This window comes from Typopeltis vanoorti, chromosome 18, assembly GCF_054136105.1.
Source record: "Typopeltis vanoorti isolate ZY-2024b chromosome 18, IOZ_Tvanoo_1.0, whole genome shotgun sequence".
In the NCBI taxonomy this organism is placed as follows: domain Eukaryota; kingdom Metazoa; phylum Arthropoda; class Arachnida; order Uropygi; family Thelyphonidae; genus Typopeltis; species Typopeltis vanoorti.
In genome coordinates this window covers 17,761,626-17,787,839 of record NC_143566.1, presented here as the reverse complement: position 1 = coordinate 17,787,839, position 26,214 = coordinate 17,761,626, and the positions used below count along the sequence as shown (strand labels likewise).

Below are 26,214 nucleotides of genomic sequence, written 5' to 3'. Positions count from 1 at the left end.
GACCTTCTGAATTATGTAGTTTGCCACTACAAAACTTTTATACCTCCATATTTTAGGATCTCAGGTTAAATATCATCTACTCCAGCTATTTATAAAAAGCATTTCAGGTTTCCCTTAAGCAGGGTTGATCTTTCACCAGATGATAAAATTCATCTACACTTAAAGACAGCCATAGACATCCTTTAGCAATTCAAACTAACCTACAGCCTGTTTGTTGAGAGTGAGTACCCCACCCCTTCCTCAGACATCCATGCTAGTGGAATGGGTGTTGGGACAGGGGGGTGGGTGCTGACAAACAGGTGCCTGTGAGTAGTATATATATATACATGGAATGTAATCTCAGAGAATAGGGAAGATTAGTGGAGTACCTCAGGACTCTGTACTATGGCCACTAAAGTGGGGAGGACAGTAGTTGATGAAGGATATGTAAATACCCTGCAGGATGATTTAAATAAATTGTTGTTGTGTGTAAAGGATAATGGTTGTCAATTTAATGTTGTCAAATATAATATTATGCGCTTCAGGTTGAAAAGATTACATACTGTATATCACATTGATTGTTCGAGAGACGTCCAGAAAGTAAGTTCCGATGGCTGTCAGAGAAACAAAAATATACTTACAAAAAAAACTTTATTCGAAATTAAAGTAGACATCTTTCACTACTTTTCTACATAATTTCCGCCATTGTTCAGGCACTTTTCATAATCGGGCACCAAGAGTTGCAGACTTTCATCAAAGAAGGTCGCTGCCTGTGACTGCAACCACGTATTGACTGCTTCTTTGATCTCGTCGTCATCTTGAAACTGCCGCCACCAAGGAAAGATTTCAGATGTTTGAACAGGTGAAAGTCGCTTGGCACAAGGTCAAGACTATATGGGGGATGATGGAATTGTTCCCAGCCGAAGGTGGCGAGAAGTTGTTGTGTTATGCCTGTGATGTGTGGGTGGGCGTTATCATGAATCAAAACAACGCCCCTGGTAAGCATGCCACGTCGTTTATTCTTGATCGCATGACACAGTTTCTTAAGGGTTTGGCAGTACATACTTGCTTTGATTGTGGAGCCTTGACCCAAGAAGTCTACCAGCAAAATTCCTTGTCTGTCCCAAAACACAGTGCACATGATTTTCCAAGTGGAAACAGTTGTCTTCAATTTCGTCTTGATTGGTGAAGACAATGGTTTTACGACACCCAAGTCTCATCCCCAGTGACAAGTCTGCTCAGGAAAATATCGGCATCCTCATGGTAGCTTGTCAAAAATTCCAATGCATTGCCCAACCGATTCACTTTGTGTTGTTCTGTAAGCAACTTTGGCACCCAGTACGCACACAATTTTTGATAATTCAGTTTCTCCGACAAATTTCATGAAGACATGAATGTGAAACTTCTAGAAATTGCAGTGAGAGTGACGTCATAGTGAATCCCCTATTCTGTCGAATCTTCTCTTCAACTTGAACGTACCAAATCATCAATCACTAAAGATGGTCGCACCTTCCATTCATCATTGTGCACCCCTGTCCTTCCTTCATTCAAAAGTCTTGCCCATCTTTGTATCATTGAATCGCTAACTGCATGTTCTCCATAAACCTCAATAATTTGCTGATGAATTTCAGCTGCTTTAACGTTCCTTGCATTCAAGAAACGGATAACTTATCTAATTTCACATGTGGCAAGTGATTAGATTTTCTGACATAAACACACACCAAGAAGCATACGCACTGCCAGAATGTCTGAAAATGGCACCATCGCTTTGCTAAGGAATCAACAAACTCAGTACACATGCGCAGCATTGCAGTGAAAATATTTAAAAACGGAACTTACCTTCTGGACGTTCCTCGTATTATTGGAGGAAGTTGATGAGGCTATGGACTTTGGGGTTATTATGAACAGAGATATGAAGTTCAGGTGGCATATTGCAAAAGTTGGCACAATAGCTCAAAGGATTAGTTGGATGTTGAAAAACTTATAAGTAAAGAGAAGGAGGTTATTCTTCTTTATAACACGTCTTGACTACCTGATTTTGAGAAGGATAGTGAAGCATGAAGGTAACATCCCATATGTGTAGTCTTATGATGCACTTCAAGTGTGACACCATTTGTCAGACTTTTCATCTTTTTTTAAGCTCTAGAATAAATTTGATAGTAGGTTGTAAGAGTTACTAGAGTGAAGAAATTGTTGCAGACTTGGGAGGTCATGTTTCCAAATAATTATTGTTGTTATTTGGTAACCTCCATGGAGTCAACAAACTCATTGTGTGAGGCCCATTCAACCAGCAACATGTCTATCAAAATGAGTTTTGAAGTTATTTACACTGTTTGCACTCACAACACACTCAGGCAATGCATTCCACTCACTAACAACTCTACAGTTAAAAAATCGACTCTCACGCCCTTCTTTACCACAATACAACTTCCAGGGATGTCTTCTTGTTCTTCCAATCTTAACATCCACTCCTTTTATAATTTTTTCTGCATTATGTGTATTTGATAGAATCCGTTAACTAACTTCAAGTTATCTATCATATCTCTTCTATTCACCAACCTCTGTGATCTGCATTCTCTCAAACGCTCTTCATAGCCAACACTCCAGAGTCCTGATATAACTTTGGTTATTCGTCTTTGGACTCTCGCTAGTGTTTCCACATCACAATGAAAACTAGGTGACTAAATCTTCTCATAATGGTCCATATGTGGTCTAACCAATTCCTTATATAGAGGCACCACCACCTCCTTATCCCCACATGTCAATGTACTTTTTATCATAACAGCAATACGATGTACAGTCTTTGCAACTTATGCAATGTATCTTCGGAACTTCAGTCCACTGTCCACCATCACTCCAATATCCCAAATCTCATCCACTTCCTGAAATACAGCTCTACCAATACAGTATGTAGCCTTATATCTCTTTATCCCAAAGTGTAACACCTTTCATATATTAACATTAAAACTGCAACCCCCACTCCTTTGTCCAAGCTAAAAGTCTATTCAAATCTTCCTGTAGAGAATTAACATCAACACTACTCCTGATAATTCTACCTAACTTTGCATCATCAGCAAACATTTGAGGATCCCCAGTCAGTCCACATGAAATATCATTAACAAATAAGTTAAATAGTAGGGTGCCTAAGAACAGAATCTTAGGCATGGCACTGATCACCTTTTCTGAGAAATGGCTCCATCCTACACCACTTGCTGGTATTGTTTAGAACCAATCTCTGATCCATCTAACCAGTATACTATCTATTCCTATCCTCTGCAGCCTGTACACCAGCTTATCATGTCGTAATCTATCAAATGCTTTTGTAACATCCAAGAATATCACTGTATATGATTGTCCCTTATCCAACACATTTGTCACCGTATCATAAAACATAGGCATATTGCTAAACCAAGACCTGCCTTTCACAAACCCATGCTGCCCATCATAGAGAATCTGTGTCCATCAACCCAAACCTGTATTTTATTTCTGACTAGTTTTTCCAACATTTTGGTCACAACTGTAGATATACAGATCAGTCTATAATTGGAAACTTCTGTTCTCAAACAATGCTTGTGAAGAGGTATTATTTTGCCTTCTTTCCACTCCTTAGGAACCTTCCCCATAGACTGCTGAAGTATTTGTTAAATAATTCCACGATATCAGGTTCTATGGTTACTCTGCTACCATAACTATTCACCAGTATTATTTTTCCTCTTGCTTGCCACATAGCAGAAAAATTCTCTTGGATTAGCTTTGACCTGATTGGCCAATCTTCTCTCATATTCTACTTTTTCTTTTTTAACCATCCTTGTCACATTTTTGGCCTGCACTTTATATTCTTCATGCATCTTTTCACTGCAAATGGGTTTGTACTTTCTCCATAACTTCTTTTGTAACACTGCTTATTTGATTTCACCATTCACTCATCTCACTCCTACTCTGTTTATTTACTTAACTCTTGGTATACAGTTATGCATTGATTGTGTTAGATAATGTCTTATCATTTCTCATGCACTGCCAACATCTTTTCTACATAATTCATAAATGTATTGATGCTAGTTGACTATGGAGCTTCTTATTATCACCCACCATATAGTTCCACATATAGATCTTCTTGATAACTTTTTCCTGTTTTGACGACCTTCCAAACCAAATACTTCATGATCACTTTCACTGATAGGTGGCACTGTTGATACCTCATTCACAACCACATCCTGTTAGGATATCACTAAATCTAACACTGATAAACCTCATGTTGCTTCCATCATCACATGCTGCTTTAAATAGTTATCCCACAGAAACTGAACAAATTCATTCTCCTTGTAACTATACACTATCTGTTCTTTCCAATCCACATTCCTATAATTAAAATCTCCTATTTGGATCATCCTTTTACTTGCCCAACTAATTTGTCTAAACATTTCACAGTCACTACTCTCCATATTGAAAATATCATAATGAAATCAACATATCTGTGCCAAACTGCTGGTTTTAGACTAGTTTCTGCTAGTCTTACTATTTTCCATAAAAATAGTCAGCTGAAGAAAGAGACAAAGATGGAATGCTGCCCATCACAAGTCCAAATGGTTGCTTATAAAACACAGTATTCCACTGAAAAAATGGACAGGAGACAGTGTTTATATAAGCTGGTGTGTCTGGTGGAGAAAGGTCTTTTTAACACATCATTATAGCTTGATAAAGATTGAATACTCCCTTTCCTGGATGTTGTCATCACTAAAAAGTGTGACAATAGTGTTCTCTTGAAGTGTCAAGTGTATCATAAGCTTACACATATGGGGACATTATGTTCATACTTACTCTCTTCACCATCCTTCTCGAAAATTAGACATAATTCACACCCTAAAGATTTGAGCCATTTCTATTTCACAAAATGAGAACCAACTCATGACCAAACTTCAGACTGTCTCAAATCTTTTTTTGTTCTCAAAGGCTAGTCCAAAGAAACAGTTGACAGGATTTCATTTTGAAACCCTACTTCTCCCAGTAATCAGAATATCTAATATAGAAACTCAGTCACAGTTCCATTTATTGGTAGTCTTTTAATTAATATATCATCTCTTTTCAAGGATCACAACATCAGAGTAACATTTAAACTGATTCATATTAACAGCCTCCTGAGGTCTCCTAGTGATAGCACACCTTTCTACATACTGTATACTCGGGATATGTACAATTCCATTCTCTTGTAATTTAATCTACATAGGACAGACAGGCTGTGGATTTGAGATGAGAAAGAAGGAACATGTTGTAGGTGTTGAGCATAAAAGAAAAGGTGGACCTGGTCTGGCTAACCATGCTTATAAATACCAATCATACAGTTGATTGGAATATTTCTACCCATGCCTTATGTAGAATAAAATTCTTATTCCAGACTTCTGAAGAAATCTGTTATGGTCATTCATTCATGAGTATCACTGAAGTAATGATATTAAGTGATGTGTCACTTAATACCAAGTAATGATATTAAGTGACACATGGAAATAGCTTATTAAATCTTTTAACATCATAGACTTCAACTTTGCGAACAATCACCTTCTGTCATTAACTGCAGACAGCTAATGCATGCCATGCAACTTCACATTTATTTGTTAGCATGAATTTATTTTTCTTGTAACAGTTTTTCAATGTTTAGACAAATTTATTATCTGTTTAAATGTTTGTTCATTAAACCCTGATGAAGACATCAGTTGTTTGTAAGTGCATGAAAATAGTATGGGCGCTATTCAAATTTTAACGACTAATAAATTTCTTGTCATTATTGAATGTTCTTTAGTTGTAAAACATTTTCTAAAACAGAAATGTTTCCATATGTGACAAATAGAGAGAGGAGCTAGGAATTACCCCCCAGAAGTCTTGTAAGTGTTTAGTAAGGGTGTGTGGACTAGGTTTTTTGCTTGGAGGGTGATGCATTAGTGTAATGGATTTCTAGAAATAGTTGTGAGGAGAGGTATGATGGGTATTGTTTGAATAAAGGTTAGTGTAGGTCTCCCACAATGAACCTTTCTACTCTATGGAATAATAATATATAATGGCTACAATCTAAAAACCATCAACATTTTATAACAACCACCAAATATCTTGGCACATATACAAGAAAATATGAATATATTTTCTTTTATATGTGGTACTTTATCATTTATCAGAAATGCCACTGATAAAATAGTTAATATATTGTAACAGCATGACCTCAGAGTTGCCTTCACATGTATGACAAAAGTCTCTGTGTTGCTTAGGTCATTCAAACAGTCTCATTCACCACATGTTTGTAAAATATTTTAACACATGACCAGGTGTTTGTAAAATATTTTGTGCATGTGGAATCTTGTATGTCAGACAAAGTGGGTATTTGAGAAAAATTCTCATAAAGAACACATCGAAAATGTAGAGAAAAAGAAAATTTATAAATCAGGCCTGACTTCAATACTATTTACAAAAAACATCAGGCTATTTGGCAGCTCACAAGATGGCTGTTATTGAGTGTAACAGCTGTAATTGGAGTTTATTCCAGAAATAGTGCTATGAAATGAAGTTGATAATGGTGAGTAAAACTAAAAATATAGCAATAGATATAGCAATAGAGAGTTTAGCAGTTATATCCAGTGGTGAGCTATAGAAATTTTAACAAAGGGCTCGCATCGTCGAGCAAAAAAAAAAAAAAAAAAAAAAAAAAAAAAAAAAAAAAAAAAAAAAAAAAACCGCCTAATTTAGTCCTTATAATACAGTACTTATATTAAGACTTTGTAGAGCTTCTGACAGATATGATAATTCCTGTAAGATATCAATCATTAATGCTAGATCTTTTAAAAATTCCATATTGAGAAGTCGGTCGAAAAAGCCCTTATATTTAGTGTTCAGTGCAAAATGCTTGCATAAAGCTGGGTAATTTCTCCACACAGCAAGAGCCGTTTGTAAACTGCAAGCTGCCCATCGTGGTCCAAACACATGGCCGATCTTTAAAATTTCGATACCAAGGTCTTTCGCAATCATATTTAATTCTTGTTGATTTTTTGGTGATTGATGATAAAAAGGATAGAATTTATCCATAAATATTTCAAAATGATTTATTTCCTTAATGTTTTTTTATCAAATCCTCTAATGCTAATTGTAATCGATGAGCTACGCAAGCCAAATCACAATGTTAGGAAATTTTTTGTAGAAGTTTGATTGCAACACCTGATTTGTTTCCTGACATTACACTAGCTCCATCAGAACAAAATGCAATGAAATGATTTTTTATATAGTTATCAGAAAATCCATATGAATGTAAAGTAGCAATTATAGTAGCATGTATACATTCCACTGTAGTATTTTGTAGTTCTACAAGATTAAACAAGAAGAACAAGGGGCTCGCAAATTTGAGAAAAATTTAACAAAGGGCTCGCACGAGCCCCTTATAGCTCACCACTGGTTATATCCATTATGAAAGATGATGGTTACTAATTATAACTTTCTTGGATTCAATATCAATTCTGTAATTATGAATGCAGCTGATTAATCAGCTTGAAAAAGTTTGATGAATTAAGCATTCATTGAACTTTTCAATGAACGCTTAATTCATTGAATTTTTCATGTGTCACCTGTTACACAATAAAGAGTACAGTGAGTTTTTTTCGATTATCCTTGTATAAAGGGTTCTTATACAGTATGTGCCAAAGTGCTCTGAATAATGTTATTTGAATGTTAGTGAAATAAACAGTTAATTAAACAGAAATAGCAAGAAAAAAATAAAACAGAAGAATTTCGCTGTTTTATCTTGAAATGGAGAAACCCATATACTTGAATAAAAGGAGGGACTTGACAGATTTTGCATTGATGAAAAAAAAAAAGAAACATTTTTAAATGTTTATTCTGGCTACTACCTTCTAGATAATGTACTGGACAAAACCTAATTTTAAGAAGACTTCCAAATCATCTGCTTTAGTGAATACTTCTAAGGCTTCTAAATCAAGTATTGATATGTTGGGAGAGACCCAGCTAAATTCACATTTTGAAAATGAAGTTTGATAAAATTCTTTGTGTATGGCCTAGCAAAAAAATCAATAACTACTTCTGCAGTCCTAAACTGTGAACTCCAAACCATTCCTCATTGAACTTTTATAATTTTGTGTCCATAACCTTGTTTGAACATCATTAGTATAAAAACAGTCTTGTGCATTCCTTTAAGAAAAAAATAAAATGGATCATTTTCTTCTACTCTTATTTTTGATACTACATAAATCTCTTAAAATTATTTTTATACAAAATGAACCTAACCTTCAGTCCTTCATAGCAAAAAACATATCATGCAACATTTAAGAATTAGGTTTTCACTTTGCCACTAGGAGTTGTTTTACTCCCTGAATAACTGTTATCCCCCATAGAGATCTCTTTAACATGGAATACTATTTTGGGATGGTGCTCCTAAAGGAATAAGATGGTTGAGTTTACCACTGACCTGTCTCTCAATGATTCCCCATTTTCTTTCTTGCATCCAGTTTTTGCTATATGTATTTTCTCTTGAGATTTTCATGGTTAGTCATGTATATTGGTTACCATTTTTATTATGTTAGTTTTATTTTGTTCTAAGTAGTATCGTAAGTTAATATAATTAAAAAATAAAACATGTTTCTCGTATGTTTTCATAACAATTTGGTTTGGCAGTTCACATCAGCAATTCACTTGTTTTCCTCTAAATCTTGCATAATATGTGCAATAGTTGTTCCTTACCTCTCTACAGTCACAGAAAAAAAATTTCTTCTGTCTCTTTCTTTATTGTAGGTCTTAAAATCTAATGTCAACAATTTTCTTCTTTCTCATCAGCTTTCCATCCATCTGCAGTACTTCTAAAACCTTAAGTGTAGAATTACCATTTAAATGGAAATTCTTGCCTTGTTAGGATGACTGTATGCACCAGTGTCTTAGTCATACAAAGAATCGTTTAATGAACAGTAAACATCAGGTCCATCACATTGTTTGATGTGTAGGTAGAAAGAAATAGGCTGATCATTTCAAGAGACAAAGATTTAATGAGTCATAAAGTCCAGTGTGAGAAAAAGTAACATAGATATGTTGCAGTTGTTCACATGTTAAATGGCACAGCCAGGATTGAGAATGCAATAATCTACCATTTATCTGACCTTCAAAACCAGCTTTCAATTATCTAACCCTTGCATGTCAACTGAATTTCTGGAACAGTACGATGTAAATGCACTTCCGTTATCAGAATGGCATATTGCCTTCCCAGTGTGGTTGGATAAACATTAGATTACTGTATCTTGTTCACCATATTTGTTAAATACTGTTCATATGTGTTATAATAACAGATTGAGACTGCCCAATCACCACATGGTGAGTGAATCCATTAAGAAATATGTACTGAAATATGATCGGTATCATATTTCTGTGACCAGTCCTGGACTACACGTGCCCTAATGCATGGCACCTTATTCTGCTTGAAATATACATCAGCATGCAAGGAACATGATCATAATAGGTGTACCTGTACAATGATGATAAGCAGCTATGCAATTCAGCCATTTCTGAATCTGGTATCAAGAAGCCTAAGCAGTACCAGGAAAAAACATATTACACACCAACCATCATTCCATGCCTTGCATGGAGTGATGGTCAAACATAGTAGGCTGGTAATATGTTTTCCTGGTACTGCTTAGGAACTGGTTTCCAATGAGATCTCAGTGAAGGCTGAAACTGGTCTGGGTAGCAGCTCTTCTCATGATATTTTGCATTTCGTGACACTGAAGCAATTGATGTGAAGTCACCACTCTATACAGTTATGAAGATACTTCATACAAACTTTGTGTGCTTACACTTGTGTAAACAATAATATCATTCCCCTCTCAGTTATAATGCGCTTTGTATCCCAACAGTAAACCTGGCTCTAAGTACTTCAATGTTTTTTTTTTCAGTGTGTAGCAAGCTATTGGTTGCATTATCTTTATATTAACTTTTTTCCCCCTTGCTTAATGTTAAAAAAGACTTTTTTCCCCCCGACATAAAGCTTCTGTGATTTGTGTTGTTTTATTCTACTAGTTTCCCATGCATTGTGAAAATAAAAAAAAAAACATCTTTATTCCTTCATCAGGAATAAAGATGTTTTTAATTTTGAAAACTGCTGCAGAATGAATTTTAATACATAAGCTGGCATTCATAGAATTGTGCATATCATGTTGAGATGTGATTCATTGTTGATCTGTGCTCTGCAGTGTCTATCATAATCTAGTTTTGAGTCTCTTAGGCCCTTTATTCAGTGTCTGGTTAAGATAATGCATTGATTTTTATGACACTGTATTGGGCATTATATCATTTGCGGCTTCGATAAATTTGTGAATATAGCTTTAAATTCAATAAACAGCTTTCTTGTGAGTGGCGAAATAATTTGATTTTCAAATTAATAGTGCTTTTTTTTTAATGTGGAATCTGTTACATTGAATAAATGTTCAGGAAAAATTCATATTAGAAAATATTTGAAAATGTAGAGAAAAAGAGTTCAAAATTCAGGTCTAGTGTTTTCATGCTATTAATAAAAATATTGGGTTATTGGGCAATCATAAGAATGCTGTTTATTGAATTTATCAGCTATATTTGAAAATGTAAAAGAAACTTCTTCTCAAGAAGGTTAGAGGAGTATATTTATGAAAATTTTTTTACACTGCTCTGTTAAAGGTCTAGAAATTCTCAGATAGCCTGATGTGCTAACTTGATTGGAATTCGCATGTATGTTTGCTTTACATGATCAGCTGTTTCTGCATTAGTACAGTCAGGTCACCATATTTCCATGGGTTACATGTGAACACTTCCTGTGAAAACATGAAATTCCTTCAAAATCCATACTCTCACTGAATTAACCCCAGATGTTCTCTACATATTCCTAAACACTTATGTAGCCATTTACAATTAACAGAAAAATGTTTAAATGTGTTTGAAGGTTATAATTGTTTTATAGTAATGAGTGACATTTCAGATGTCGATCCATATTTCAAAAATACTGAATCAAAATTTTATTATATATTTATGAACAAGGCATGCACCAGGGTATTCACCACAAGATTTAGTACTCATTAGTAGTAAGGGTCTCATAGGCTGGAGAAGAATTAGGATCGGCTGGCATCATGACTTCCAGTTTGTTCTTCTTATGTTAGATGGCTATATAGGTGAGCTGGTGCATCTTCTTCCAGAATAATACAGTCTCATCAGCATTGAAAGTTCAGGTTTATATCCTTTTTCTGAAAATTATGGAGACAACTACCGTGTTTGAATAAAAACTTTAGTTTAATATAACTAAAATCTACATTCGACGTTTCGACCTTTATGTCAAGGTCATCTTCTGGAGCATACAGCTATACACAGAAAACAAGCTACACTGCAATCAAACTAGTTTGTTAAAGACACTGACCAACTGCTACAACAATTGTTGGCCTGACCTCTGGTGGGGAAAAAAAAATTATACATCAATGCTAGAGTCCTATTATTAGTGTTATCTGTTGGTTGTAGAAATACATTGGGCACAACAACACGTATCTATCTATATATATCTATTAACATCATGTACACATTCCAGCCAGTTGGTATGGAATGGTTTCTAATACTAGCTGATGATTGGCTAGAGTCCTGACTTATGCTGGATCTTATATATTAGGTAAGCTGAATGTGTGCCATCCAGATCCTTGGAATTTTCATGCCATCTTTGTTGTTGATATTAGGGTGGTTTATCAGGATTTCGCAGGCTTCCTTAAATTTCCTTTCGTACCAGTTTTTTGTGCGCTGGTGCTTTTCCAATTGATTTGGTGTAAGGTGTTGAGTGCGTGGTCTGAGAGACCTGCTTCACCATAATGGTTATATTTAATGTGTCTAATGTATTCTTTCTTGCGTATAAGGATTGTCCGCCCTGTTTCACCAATGTACGGTAAGTTACAGGTGCAGCGGATGCAATAGACTCCAGGATGTGCTAATGGGAGGAGAGGATCCTTAGAGGAGTTGAATATGGTTTTAAGTTTAGTGGGTGGTTTAAAGGTGGCATTGAGGTTATAATGTTGTAGGATTCTGTTGATTTTTTCCGATAACCCTTTAATGTATGGGGTGGCTATGGTTTTACTGTAATCTAGATTTGTTTTTGTTGTAGTTTTATGGAGTATTTTATTAACGGTATTTTTGTTATAGCCATTATTTATGAATGTGTCGCTGATGATTTTTAGTTCTTGTTTCAGGGCTTGTTGGTTAGAGCAAATTGTTGCATCTCTGTTTTTAAGGGTGTTAATGACTCCATATTTTAGTGATGGGTGGTGGTATGAATTAGCATGTATGTATTGGCCAGTGTGTGTCGGTTTTCGGTAGACTGTGAAGAATAGACTGCCTGAAGGAAGACGTGACTAATGTGTCTAGGAACAGGAGCGAATTTTGGTTTTCGATTTCGATGGTAAATTGTATGCGTTCGTGTTGTTTGTTCAGGTGGCTAAGGAATGTGTTTAGCGTTTGTCACCGTGCGGCCAGATCGCGAACACATCGTCGACGTATCTAAGCCAGACTGTTCAGGACATTACTAGTTTCTAGTCGTATTTTAACTATACGTTTCTAGTCGTAACTTAACTATACTAATAAAATACGACTAGAAACTAGTAATGTCCTGAACACTAAGAAAGCCATACAGAACAACCTCACAAAAACAGAATTAGCAGCAATTAAATCATTAAAAGCCAAACAAAACATAATAACGAAAGCAGGTAAAGGCAATGCCACTGTTGTCCTTGACAGGTCAACATACGTACTTCAAATAAATCAACTAGTAGCCAATAACAACACTTATAAAATGGTAAATTATAACCCAACAAAAAGTATAAAGAATAAAACAGAGAAATTACTCAAGTCCATCACTTCTTGGCCACCAGACACGGTTAAAAAACTCGAACCCCAATATGCCCCCCCCCCCCCCAGAATATATGGGGTTCCGAAAATACATAAACAAAATGTGCCCCTTCAATCACTCTGGGAAGGAATAGACAGTCCGAATTATCACTTAGCCAAGAAATTAGCGGCAACACTCAAGGAGTTGGTAGGTCATTCCCCCTCCTACATAAAAAAACACACAACACTTTATAAACAAAATTAAAAACATAACACTCGACAAAGACGACTTATTAGTCAGTTTTGACGTTTCTGCCCTTTTCACTAATGTCCCCATCAATGACACAATTCTCCTACTACAGAACAAATTTCCACCCGATATTATGGCCCTCTTTGCCCTCATACTAGCGTCCAGTTACTTCGTGTGGCAAAACAAATTCTACCTACTAAAAGAAGGTACAGCCATGGGCTTGCCACTATCCCCCCAATCGCTAACTTCTACATGGAAACCTTTGAGCAAAGGGCTCTTGATTCTGCCACGCTAAGACCGACAGTCTGACTTAGATACGTCGACAACGTGTTCACGATCTGGCCGCACGGTGACAAACGCTAAACACATTCCTTAGCCACCTGAACAAACAACACGAATGCATACAATTTACCATCGAAATCGAAAACCAAAATTCGCTCCCGTTCCTAGACACACTAGTCACATGTCTTCCTTCAGGCAGTCTATTCTTCACAGTCTACCGAGAACCGACACACACTGGCCAATACATACATGCTAATTCATACCACCACCCATCACTAAAATATGGAGTCATTAACACCCTTAAAAACAGAGCTACAACAATTTGCTCTAACCAGCAAGCCCTGAAACAAGAACTAAAAATCATCAGCGACACATTCATAAATAATGGCTATAAGAAAAATACCGTTAATAAAATACTCCATAAAACTACAACAAAAACGAATCTAGATTACAGTAAAACCATAGCTATCCCATACATTAAAAGGTTATCGGAAAAAATCAACCGAATCCTACAACATTATTACCTCAATACCATCTTTAAACCACCCACTAAACTTAAAACCGCATTCAACTCCTCTAAGGATCCTCTCCTCCCATTAGCACATCCTGGAGTCTATTGCATCCGCTGCACCTGTAACTTACCGTACATTGGTGAAACAGGACAGAAAATCCCTATACGCAAGAAAGAACACATATTACACATTAAATATAACCATTATGGTGAAGCAGGCCTCTCAGACCACGCACTCAACACCTTACATCAAATCAACTGGAAAAGACCAGCGCACAAAAACCTGGTACGAAAGGAAATTTAAGGAAGCCTGCGAAATCCTGATAAACCACCCAAATATCAAAAACAAAGATGGCATGAAAATTCCAAGGATCTGGATGGTACACATTCAGCCTATCTAATATATAAGATCCAGCATAAGTCAGGACTCTAGCCAATCATCAGCTGTTATTAGAATCCATTCCATACCAGCTGGCTGGAATGTGTACATGATGTTAATATATGTATATAGATAGATACGTGTTGTTGTGCCCAATGTATTTCTACAACCAACAGATAACACTAATAATAGGACTCTAGCGATGGTGTATGTTTTTTTTTTTACCAGAGGTCAGGCCAACAATTGTTGTAGCATTTGGTCAGTGTCTTTAACAAACCAGTTTGATTGTGGTGTAGCTTGTTTTCTGTGTATAGTTGTATGCTCCAGAAGATGACCTTGACATGAAGGTCGAAACGTCGAATGTAGATTTTAGTTATATTAAACTAAAGTTTTTATTCAAACACGGTAGTTGTCTCCATAATTTTCCAAAATGCATTCGGATCACCGTGGAAGCCTAAAAGAAAGGATTATGTCTTTTTTCCTTGATTTGTTTCTGGCAAATTGCACTGTGTAGGCCATAGCAGCCTTGATCAGCTGAAGCAAACTCAATTGTAATCTTTATGTTACAGAGTGTATAACACCTCTTAAATTTTTGGAACAATTCCTTGCTGGCAATAAATGTGGTTTCCACGGTGCTGCTGGTACATGGGGTTTGCTGCTTAAATCTGTTGTAACGAATGTGGCCCTTAGCAGAACACATACTAGTGTTCAAAGACAAGTTTTTCTTTTGCTGGGCTTTGTTCCATATGAACAGTGCATTTTCCATTTTTAACATCACATTATCATGTACGTCTCAGTTTCTTGTTTCCTTATGCATCGTACTTTCATTAGTCCTAAACATACTACTGCCTATGGCCACATAAAAATGTGACCATAGGCAAAGGTTGGTCGATTGATAGAGCCTCTGCTACTAATGGCTCAGTTAAGTTAGTTTGAGCACAGTTTGTAGTTGGAAGCGGACCAATCGTTCGATGCTGTTGGCATACTCTCCTTCGATGAATCTTTGGACTCCCTGGAGGTGTCAAATAATAATAAGTGGGCCATTCTCAACATTTGTATAGAATAAGCACTTTCTCGTTCAAAGTCGTCACTTTTCCTTTTAGGTTTTTGTCCCTCACTAGATGCACTCTGTTTAGAATCCATGGGTATTCATATAAGCACAGTAATATTTTCAATACAAGTAGCTTATTGCTCACTGCGAAACTGAAGACACGCAATTTTGCGATCATCAGTGTGAAAATATGAATCCATGAATGCAGATTCTGTGAATATGGAGACCTGACTATACTATGTCTGCCCAAATATTTTTTTTCCTTATGGATAAATTTTTTCTACCTCTTGCAAATTTAATTTTCAGTTAGAGGAACCTTCCTGAAATTTTGCATAAATTGTTTCTGTGAAATCTATTAAAATTCCAATTTTGTAGCGCAGAACTTTTTTTCTCTTGAGTTGTTGTTTTTATATTTGTTGTGATACTCTAGCAGCAAAGTTGAAAATTATTTCTTATTTATTTAAAGAAAAGAACTCTGAGATGCTCTTTACAGTGATGTAGGTTTCTCTGCATATTCACTGTTTTTTTAGAAATAAATTTTTCCAATACTTCACATTATTTGTAGTAAACTTGTATATTGAAGTGTTACATTTTAAATTATTTCATACTCCATTTATGGCATAAGCAAGTACTGGAACATGAATATTGCAATATCCAATGTTAACATTCACTGAAATTAGAATGTTAAATTTTATCTGTTATTCTACAATGCTGAATAATAAAATCATTAAATAAAATCATTTCTATTGATTTAGTTTCTTAGAACCTGAAAAATTTCCATCAAAGCTTACATTTGGACCTTTATTAATTGGAATGACATCGTGTCACTCATTGACAGTTATTGATAAAGAACTGAGTGGGGATCCATTAGATCTTAAAATGTTTGAGGCAACAGAGTGGGTAAGTAATAAAAGTATTCATTTACATTTATGTAATATTATTCTAGATCTGAAGTACTGCAAATTACACAACAACATCTGAACTTCTAACTCCAGTGAGATATACAAAAAAAAAAAAAAAAAAAAAAAAAATTATTATTATTATTGTGCTGAATGTTATTTGTATTTTTACCAAAGATCTGAACATTGGACCCTTACTCAACATTAAAAAAAAAGGCCAAAAAATAGTCATTATGATGTAAAAAATCAGAATTTATAATTATGAATCTTTTTACAGTTAATTCTCTATGTTAGTTAATTTTATTAGTTCATCATCAAATTCCTGCCATGTACCCTCAAGGGGTGTACAGAATTTTATTAGTTTCAGTTTTTAATCATGTATGATCAGCACTTGTGATGTTTCTGTTCAGAAATTGACATTTATTGTTAAAATAAAATGTAAAATTTGTGAAATTTATTGTACTTAAGAGGTATCTGATAGTTGTAATAATTTCAGTGGTTATTTATTGTAGTTCACAGTTGTTAAGTGTTAAAGGCATTCTCTTTTTACTAACAACGATAACATGGCAGCCACTTCTGGCTTATGCTTATTGCTCACCAAGGAAGTTGATTGATGGGCAATTTATAGCTGACAGAGAGTTCAGTATCAGGATAATGGAGAAAACAAGAAAGAAGGAGAAAAGGAAAGTTTAAGAATGCAGACCAGAGAATTTTGTTTTTAGAAAGTTTTTGAAAAACTTGGCTTTTCAGAATATATTAAGAGGATTCCAAAATTAGCAAGGTGAATTCTTAGACTGGAAAAGTGAAACTGTCAACAAGTGAATAGTAAATAAAAAGAAGTATTAAGTAGATGTTCTAAATAGAACATCTACTTAATACTTCTTTTTATTTACTATTATGCAGAAATGGAAAGTTTTGTCTTCTGTCTCAAGGGCACCAGTGATATCACTTACTTTCTCGGTGATGGAATTAGAGAAATCTGAAACTAGGAAGCAGCATCAATGAAGAGGTTCTATCTTGATACATTTTGGTTACAAAAGTAATAAAATAAACTGTTTTTCCTCTGGTAAAGAATTTTTAATTTGTGCTTCTGTAATTAAATTGCCTGAGCCAAGAATATTTATACTGCAGTGAAACAGTGAGATTAATTGAACAATGTATGCTAAATAACGAAACACTGCGTATTCCTATGAAAGTTAAGGAGTTTTATATTTTGAGAAGAGGCCTGATAAAGAATTGACTCTAATGAACATTTATTGTTTATAGGAATTTGTTGTGAAAAACAGAATGCCCAGTCTAGTAGACTGATTAATACATGCTAAATAAACCATTAACAGAATGGTTAATGAGAGAACTTGAATATATAAAGGAGACCTCAAAGTATAGTTTTTATTTAGAAGGACGTGGATCCAAATAGTTTTTGTAGTTATTAATTTAAATATATTTACCATGTATATAATTTTATTTGGTTTCATTGAATATAATTTTTTATTCTGTCTTGAGCCAATCATTTCCTGGATTCTGAAAATAGTATAGAGTAAAGAGTCATTGCACTGATCAGATTGAACACATTTGTAAATTTATTTAACACCCAGTATGAAAACAATAAGGTTCGTTTGTAAAGATACATCATGTGTGTAAACAACACACACAATCCCACTCAGACACATAAACAGATTTACACATTCTCTTTACAGAGAATAACAAATTAGCACAGTCTCCTTATAACGAGATAAACATTACTCTAGCTCTGAAGTACAGCAAGTTAATCAACATAACATCTGAACTTCTAACTCCGATGAGAAATATGAAAAAATGATTGTTATGCTGTATGTTATTTGTAGTTTTACCAGTGATCTGAATATTGAACCCCTACCCAACACCTAAAAACGCTGAAAAATAGTCATTAGGATGTCATTGCAATTACATAAATGATATAAATATTTAAATATCCACTCTCCTACTAGTAGGCTGTGGGTTCAGTCCCACTGTGAGGATTGACGTGTGAATGTCTTCAGTAGTAGCTGAATTTCATTGTCTTTTGTGAGTTCACTATCCTGCTTATTTAGTCTAAAGTCTCTTATCGATTAGTCTCTAGAGCAGAATTTCCTGGTTATCTGTCCCTTAACATACCACACTATTAATGTATTATACAACTGTTTATGGACAGGATTACAGAATAAAAAAAAAGTTCTGATGTCTATTGTTCGCAGTTCTACCAATTAATCTGAACACTGAACAGTTACTTAAACATTAAAATATTTTAATCTGTTAGCAGATTAAATGTCAAGATTCCATCTCATCTTGCTCATTCCATAAAACTGATCCCTTCCCCTCAGAAACAAAGAGAAGTCTATCAAATGTGACTTCCTTTATTAAGAAGAGCAGATGAATTTTATAGTATTTCTTATTAAGCACAGAAACGATAGTAAATATTTGCTGAGAAATCAGTTTTATATGCCATATTTTATTTATTAGGTGAGATTATTTCAGAATGCTTTTCAGATACATTCTAAAGAAGTCCAGGTGTTAATAACCAAATATTAAATAGCACATTTGGAATGCTAATAGGTTGGTGATTATTTATGCGAATCCTACTCCCATAAACTTTGTTTTACTACATACCAGACATGTAACTTTGTCAAGCCACTTTTATCCTCCAGTAAGTGGGATGGTGGTCTTACCCTACATCGTAAAATTTATCTCCCATCTAAAGACATTGACAAATTAGATGTGTGAGTGGGATTTGAACCATGACCTGTTGATTAGAGAGTAGAGATCCTCTCCACCCAGTTCTGTCAGAATCATATGAAAATTGAAGATATTAGTATTGATGCCAGAATGACAGGAAAAAGATCCAAAGAAAGAAAGAGATCTGGTAGATTGTGAAATATAAGATTTGAGAATTTGGGAATCTTGACAAATAATATACTAATCTGGAGGAAAATTGTTGATTTACGGTTAGTAATAATGTAAACTTAATTATGTAGTACAGGGATTCCCAACCGATTGATATTGGCTCCCTGGGGATTATTCATCTTGAAAGATGGGTTGACAAATGCCAAAGTCTCAAATGTTGAATGATTAGCAAATTTTATAATAATAATTATTATAAACATGAAAGAAATATAATAATACAGTATGACACACACACACACACACACACACACACACACACACACACACACACACACACACACACACACACACACAAAAAAAAACTACTGAATAACTACAATGATAATAAGGGGATAATAAATCCCTCATTATTTCAAAGCCAAATAAGAAGATCGAAATCTAAGAGTTTCATGCCGAAGAACTTCCGGTGAGTCCAAGCATAAGTCAACACCTGGTAGTACAACACTAGAGCAACAAAAAATAGCCTCTTGGCTGCTTATTATATGATGATATATGTTATGGAGTAAACAGGTGTATTAACAAAGAAGTATATGTTTACACCTGTTGATGTGCCATAACTATTGGTGGAATCTGTTGAATAAAGCACTCACAACGGTAGATTATATGCTCAAAATGGGCACCTTATCTTTCAAGACAGGTTTCGTAGTGAATGCGAAGGTTCTCTGTCTTGGAAAACAAGGATTATGACATCTGTTGGACATATCGTGTAATGTAAGTTCATCAAGGCGGGTCATGGTCAAATACCCATTCTTTCAACATGCCCCAAATGAAGGCATCAAGACACGTGAGATCAGGAAAACATGAAGGGTATGGGAATTCTGTGAACCTCAATGAGCTTTCCAGGGAAGTGTTCTGATAAATAGGCTCTAGAACCACATGATGTGTGACAGGTTGCTCCATCCTTTTGGAATACATGTGCATGAAATGGAATGTTTTTTTACAAGACACATCCTATGCAAATCCTGGGTAAACAGAACCAGCACATTCTCAGTGTAGTGTCACTGTTTGAGGTCATGGTTACACCACCCTCTTCAATGAAGTAGGGCCCAATTATGCTACGGCTGGAAACCGCACACTATGCGGTGACTTTTTTGCTGTGAAGAGTTTTTTCTTGGAAAAATTCATGCCTCAAGAAATCTGTAGGCTAGTCTGTTTACATGATAGATGGAAATGTGCTTCATCTAAGAACTAGACATTATGGAAGAAGGACGGATCTTCATAGACACTGGTCTAGCACATACACACAGTATTCCTGCCATGCAGCATAATCCATTGCTGTTAAACACTGACCCACCTGAATGGCATATGAAAAGGCACTCAGCTCCTTAAGGATTCTCTGTAGTGACTACCCTGGTATCCCAATTTTAAACACTGTTCGGTGTTGACTGCATTTTTGAGACTGTAACACTTGCTCCAGTACATGCCCATGATTCTCATTTGTGTTAACAGTTCATGGTGTCCCCGAATGTGCTTTGCATTTGTGGCAAAATGCTCCCTCTATGTTGGAACCTTTTGATTAAGGCAATGTTGACACTGTTGATTGGGGCATATTTATGGAAATGATGAACAAACTGATCCCAAACATGTCATACACTTGGACCATTGGTGTACAAACTTTGTATGAATGAAAATAATGCTCAGCAATTAACATTTCTTTCAATGTCAGCACTATTTTTACAGATAAATGTAATGGTGTAGTCTCTACATGTGCTCTTCTACTAATATGCACCGTTGAATGGCATATCTCATACCTCAGGTACTGAAGGAGTTGTTGAAGTTCACTGCTCTTTTTTTTTTTTTCTGTTTTTTTTTTGCACCGTACTGTATATAAATTCAGAAATACAGCTATGATTACTGGCATTCATTTTAAATTTTTGCAGTTTGTTATGCAAATTTTACCGCTAGGCAACCTACTGGCTGGGGTGCTTAAGGGTCAAAGCTGTATAACTGAGAGGAGACCTCCACATAGCCTTTAAAGGAATGCGGAGAACCGACCAGGGCTTCTGACCTAAAGTCTAATCCTCACCTTCTCGTGGTGCACCCTGTTGGGTATCTACTTTGATACTGAACGAACGAGGATGGGCTGGCAATTTGGGATTTAGCCTACCAAATTGTATTCTTATTGGTTAAACCAAAATAAAAAATGATGGTACAACATGACAAAATTTCATGCCGGCTGGGGCGTCGCCCGGTTAAACAAGGTCCCAGTTGTTTTCGCCAGGGAACCAGGGTGAACAGTGAAAAGTCAGCTACTGGAACAAATCTGAAAACAAACCCCAACTCAACATCACCAGAGTTAAAGATCGGTACTATCAACATAAGAAGCCTGAATGGCAAAGAAATGGAGCTTGCTGGGGAATTAGATAAGTACCAGATCGACATAATAGGGGTGACTGAAACAAAAAAGACCAAAACTCGTGAGATCTTTCTGTGCAATAAAATACAAAATACAAAATGTTATATTCAGGCAATGACAATCGAGGAAAAGAAGGAGTAGCCATAGTATTCAACACAAAATATGAGGCTAATCTTCTTGAATGGCAGTCAGTCTCAAGTAGAGTAATGTGGGCAAGTATGAGAATGGGGAACTGGACAATGAGACTTATTTGTGCCTATGGTCCCACAGAAGGTTCTACTAAGGTAGAAGTGGAGGAATTTTTTGATGCTTTAGAAAAAGCAACTGACACAATGAAAAAGGAAAAGTTGTTCCTTGTCGGAGATCTAAATAGCAGAGTAGGAAATGATTGTGAGACTTATAAAAATATTTTGGGAAAATTTGGAGAAAAGAGCAAAGCTAATAATAATGGCAAATATCTGTTGGATTTCTGCTCAGGACATGGACTGGTTATTACTAACACCATGTTCCAACATAAAAATGTGCACAAATTCACATGGAGAGAAGAGGCTAGGAATAAGAAAAGTCTCATTGACTATGTTATTGTTGATAGTGATGTTTTCTCCCTGGTGCAGGACACCAGAGTGTACAGAGGATTTGAAATTAGAAGTGATCACTATTTAGTCTTGAGCAGGATAAAATTGAATTTCATATTGAAAAGAATAACATGTAAGAAAGTTTTAAAGCGAATAAAAGTTGAGCAGCTCTCAGATGTGAACTGTAGACTAAAATACAGAAATATTATTGAAAAGAAAATGAAAGAGTTTGAGAACAGGAATCAAACCTTGGAGATTCAGTGGCAAACTCTGAAGAAAACATTGATTGATTCTGCCAGAGACGCATGTGGTGAGGTTGTGTGCAAGGATAAAAAAATCAGAACTCCCTGGTGGACACAGGAAGTTAAAGAGGCAGTGAAGGAAAAGAAGAAAGCATATCAAAAGTTCCTGGCAAATAAGTCAGCTTTTACTTTTACAGAATACAGAGACAAATGTAAGAAAGCTAAACAGTGTGTAAAACTAGCTAAAAAAAAGTCATGGGAGGACTTTGACAAGAATATAGAAAATAAATATCAAGAAGGTGGCAAAATATTCTGGAGGTTGTTGAAGAAGCTTAGGAATGGAGGAAAGAGTGCTGTAAAAGGAGTTAGAGATGAGAAAGGTGACATGAAAACAGGAGAAAAAGATATCCTTGAAGTATGGAGTAATTACTTTGAAAAACTGCTAAATGAAACAAGCAGTGATGACAGCACAGTGATAAAAATCACTGACCAGGCATGCAGTCAGGAATACATATTCATACTTGAAGTAAAAAAAAGCCATCAAAGGCTTGATATGTGGAAAGGCAGCAGGAGTAAATGATATTCGACCAGAAATGCTGAAGTATGGTGGTATAAAAGTCTTACAGTGGCTGCACTGCATAGTTCAGAAAGCCTGGACTGTGGGACGAATTCCCGATGATTGGAGTAGAGCTCTCATAGTACCCATATATATAAAAAGGGAAATAAAACTGAATGTGAGAATTACAGAGCTATTTCCCTACTGAGTGTTCCTGGCAAGATCTATGCAAGTATACTTGAGAAAGGGTTGAGAAGAATTGTGGAAGAAAAGCTTGGTGAAGAACAAGCTGGATTCAGGCCAAATAGAGGCTGTCCGGATCAGATCTTCACTTTACGACAAATAGTCGAGAAAGCATGGGAATATAACAAAGATCTGTATTTAAGTTTTGTCGATTTGGAAAAGGCATATGACAAGGTGCCAAGAGAGAAGCTATTCACTATGCTGCAGTTATATGGTGTCAATGGGGCATTATATCAAGCAATACTTAGTCTTTATTTGAGTTGTAAGTCAGCAGTTAGAATTGAAGGAAGTACAGGAAGATGGTTTAATGTTAAATCTAGTGTGAGACAAGGATGTACATTATCCCCTCTGTTATTCATTATTTATATGGATCACATTATGAAGGAAAGTGGTATTAAACCTGATATCAAAATTGGAGATGTTAATGTCAGCTCTTTGCTTTATGCGGATGATGTCATACTTCTGAATAAATCCGCTACAAGTCTGCAAGATTCTCTGACTAAATTGAATAGCTGTTGTAATAGATATGGTATGAAGGTCAGCAATAAAAAGACAAAGACAATGAAAATAGGCAGAAGCATTGAAAATGTCAACTGTGTTGTGAATGGACAACTTGTGGAACAAGTAAAACATTTCAGCTACTTAGGCACAATTTTTACTGAAGAAGGTAAATTAAATATAGAAATAGACAATAGAATCAGCAAAGCTGGTATTGTGGGAAGTCAATTGAATAAATTCATATGGAATAAGAGAGAAATTAGTCGGAACACTAAATTAGCTGTATACAAGACAGTGTTCAAACCAGTTTTAACTTATGGGTCTGAGAGCTGGGTCAGAAGTAAAACACTTGACCAAAGACTAGAGACCACAGATATGAGAGTCCTGAGAATGATTAGAGGCGTGAACAGATGGCATCAATGGCAATATCATATTAAAAATGAGGATATTAGGAAAGAACTTGACATTGTCAGCATCCAGGAATCCGTTAGCAGAGCTAATCTCAGGTGGTATGGTCACTTAAATAGAATGGGAGAGGAAAGATTAGCAAAAGAAGTGTTCTCTGCCAGTTTGGCAGGAAAACGACCCAGAGGAAGACCAAGATATAGGTGGATTGATACGGTACAAAGTGCCTTAGACAATAGAAATATAAGATCTGATAATGTTGGAGTCTTGACAACTAACAGACTGATTTGGAGAAAAATTGTAGATAGGAAGTTAGTAATGATGTAATTTTTTTCATGTAGTATTGTCATATCCTGTACACCCCTTGAGGGTACATGGCAGGAATTTGATGATGATGATGAACCTACTGGCTCCCAGTGCTAAGCATCATCTCACCTCCACACATCCGTAGATCCAACTTTGTTCTACATGAATACAGCAAAATCACGGCAATCCAATATTTCCCAATCCACGAAGACATCCCACCCCCTAGAAATAAATAGGCTAAAGTCAAGGCACCCTCCAATCTTAACAGCAAAAAATCTTGCATTGACAAGTTTTAACATGGAGAAGTGGAAACAGTCCTGGTGTAACACTTCAACAGGGGACTTCCATGAATTAGTGGACCCAACACAGATGCCTTCGGGTTTTTGACCTACCTCGGAAAACTTGGTCTACCCTTAACAGAATCCACACCAATCATGACAGATGTGTAGACCACCTTTACAAATGGGGCATGGTTGCTTCACCCAGGTACAACTGTGGATCACCTCACCAGACAATTAATCATATTACAGTAGAATGTGTCCAACGTGCATACAGTGGAAACCTGTCGACTTCATCCATGCTACACCAAGTGCAGTTGACTGGATAATCAACCTGGACATACAGTTGTAATCTATTCTTGAGTGTCTCTTTTATAACTGTATTATGTATTATTATTATAGTACATATGTCTGTTATTATGTTTATATATATTAAGGATTAATGTACCTTTTCATGTGTGAGCCACATGCTAAATAAATAAATACTGCTAGGCAGCAAAACCATAATTAATTGAATGCCCCTTTCTCATGATGCATGTGAATGATTTTGCTAGTAACAATGATTAATGATTGACAGCAGATGACTGAATGGATTTGTTCAAGTTAACTTCACAATGTTACAATCTAAACAATTTGCATATAGACAAAGCATTCTTCCTTTTAGATGAGTATATTGCTACGCATTATGAGAGGGATCACTACCCAGACAGGTTTCAACCTTGATTGAGGTATCAGTGAAAACTAGATCCAAGAATATAGGTTAAATAAATGCAAAAGTTTTTATATTTTCCATATACATACAGTAAAATGATTTAAAACCATATTATTAAAATACTGTGGATCTCAAGAGAGTTGTATGAAGTTTTTTTTTTTTTTTTTTTTCATTAGCAGGCCTGAAGTGACTTGAAAAAGTTCCATGTTTGGTCTCTGGAGCAGAATTTCAGGACTATGTAAAAATAAATTAAAAACACCAAAAATATATAAAGTTGATATAAAATAGGGGAAAAAAATCCTTAGCTTGTTTACAGTATAAAATGTACTATAGGTTTGCAAATAATGTTTTGTGGGTGGAAATACCATTAAAAAAGTATATTATTCTTGAAAAGAAATTATATTCTTGTTTTAATTTTTAATCCATGTAAGCAGACAAGGTTTGCTCAAAAGTATCTTCACAACAAGTCTCCTTATATAGAGCTGTTGACTTCACATCAAGTTACTTAGCAGTAGGTCTGGCTCCTGATAATGAAATCTTGTAATATCACCATGATTCTCAAAGATAATTGTGTTAGCACTGCTATCAGATCCAGAACTATTGTTACTGCTTCTCATACATTATTAGTCATGCATATAATCTCACTTATATTTCTCATTTTTCCCTCTTTATCATTCTGCTTAGATTCTTTTCCTTTATGTTATTGTTTATGCAATATTTTCTCCACTTTAGTATTCCATGTTTCTCCAGCAACTCCATATTGATAACTCAATATCCTCCAATATACTATTGGTTCTTCCATACCAGTGTAGTCTAATATCTTTGGGCCTTGGCGATCTCTCCTTCTTTACCATACCTTTTATCTTCTCATTCATGAATCTGTCTTTCCTGGTAACACTACACATCCATCTGAAA

The 26,214-nt window shown here is 35.5% G+C and overlaps 1 protein-coding gene across 6 annotated transcripts in view; it reads left to right on the top strand.

Annotated features, from left to right (window-relative positions):
* The window catches only part of LOC150096516 (polyamine-transporting ATPase 13A3-like), a 751,182-nt gene that overhangs the window by 431,749 nt on the left and 293,219 nt on the right, over positions 1-26,214 (top strand). For all 6 annotated transcript variants that reach the window (XM_090407885.1, XM_090407886.1, XM_090407887.1 and 3 more), the window contains one exon: positions 16,066-16,210. In XM_090407885.1, coding sequence (XP_090264011.1) covers positions 16,066-16,210 — 145 coding nt within the window. The remainder of the gene's footprint in view (positions 1-16,065; positions 16,211-26,214) is intronic.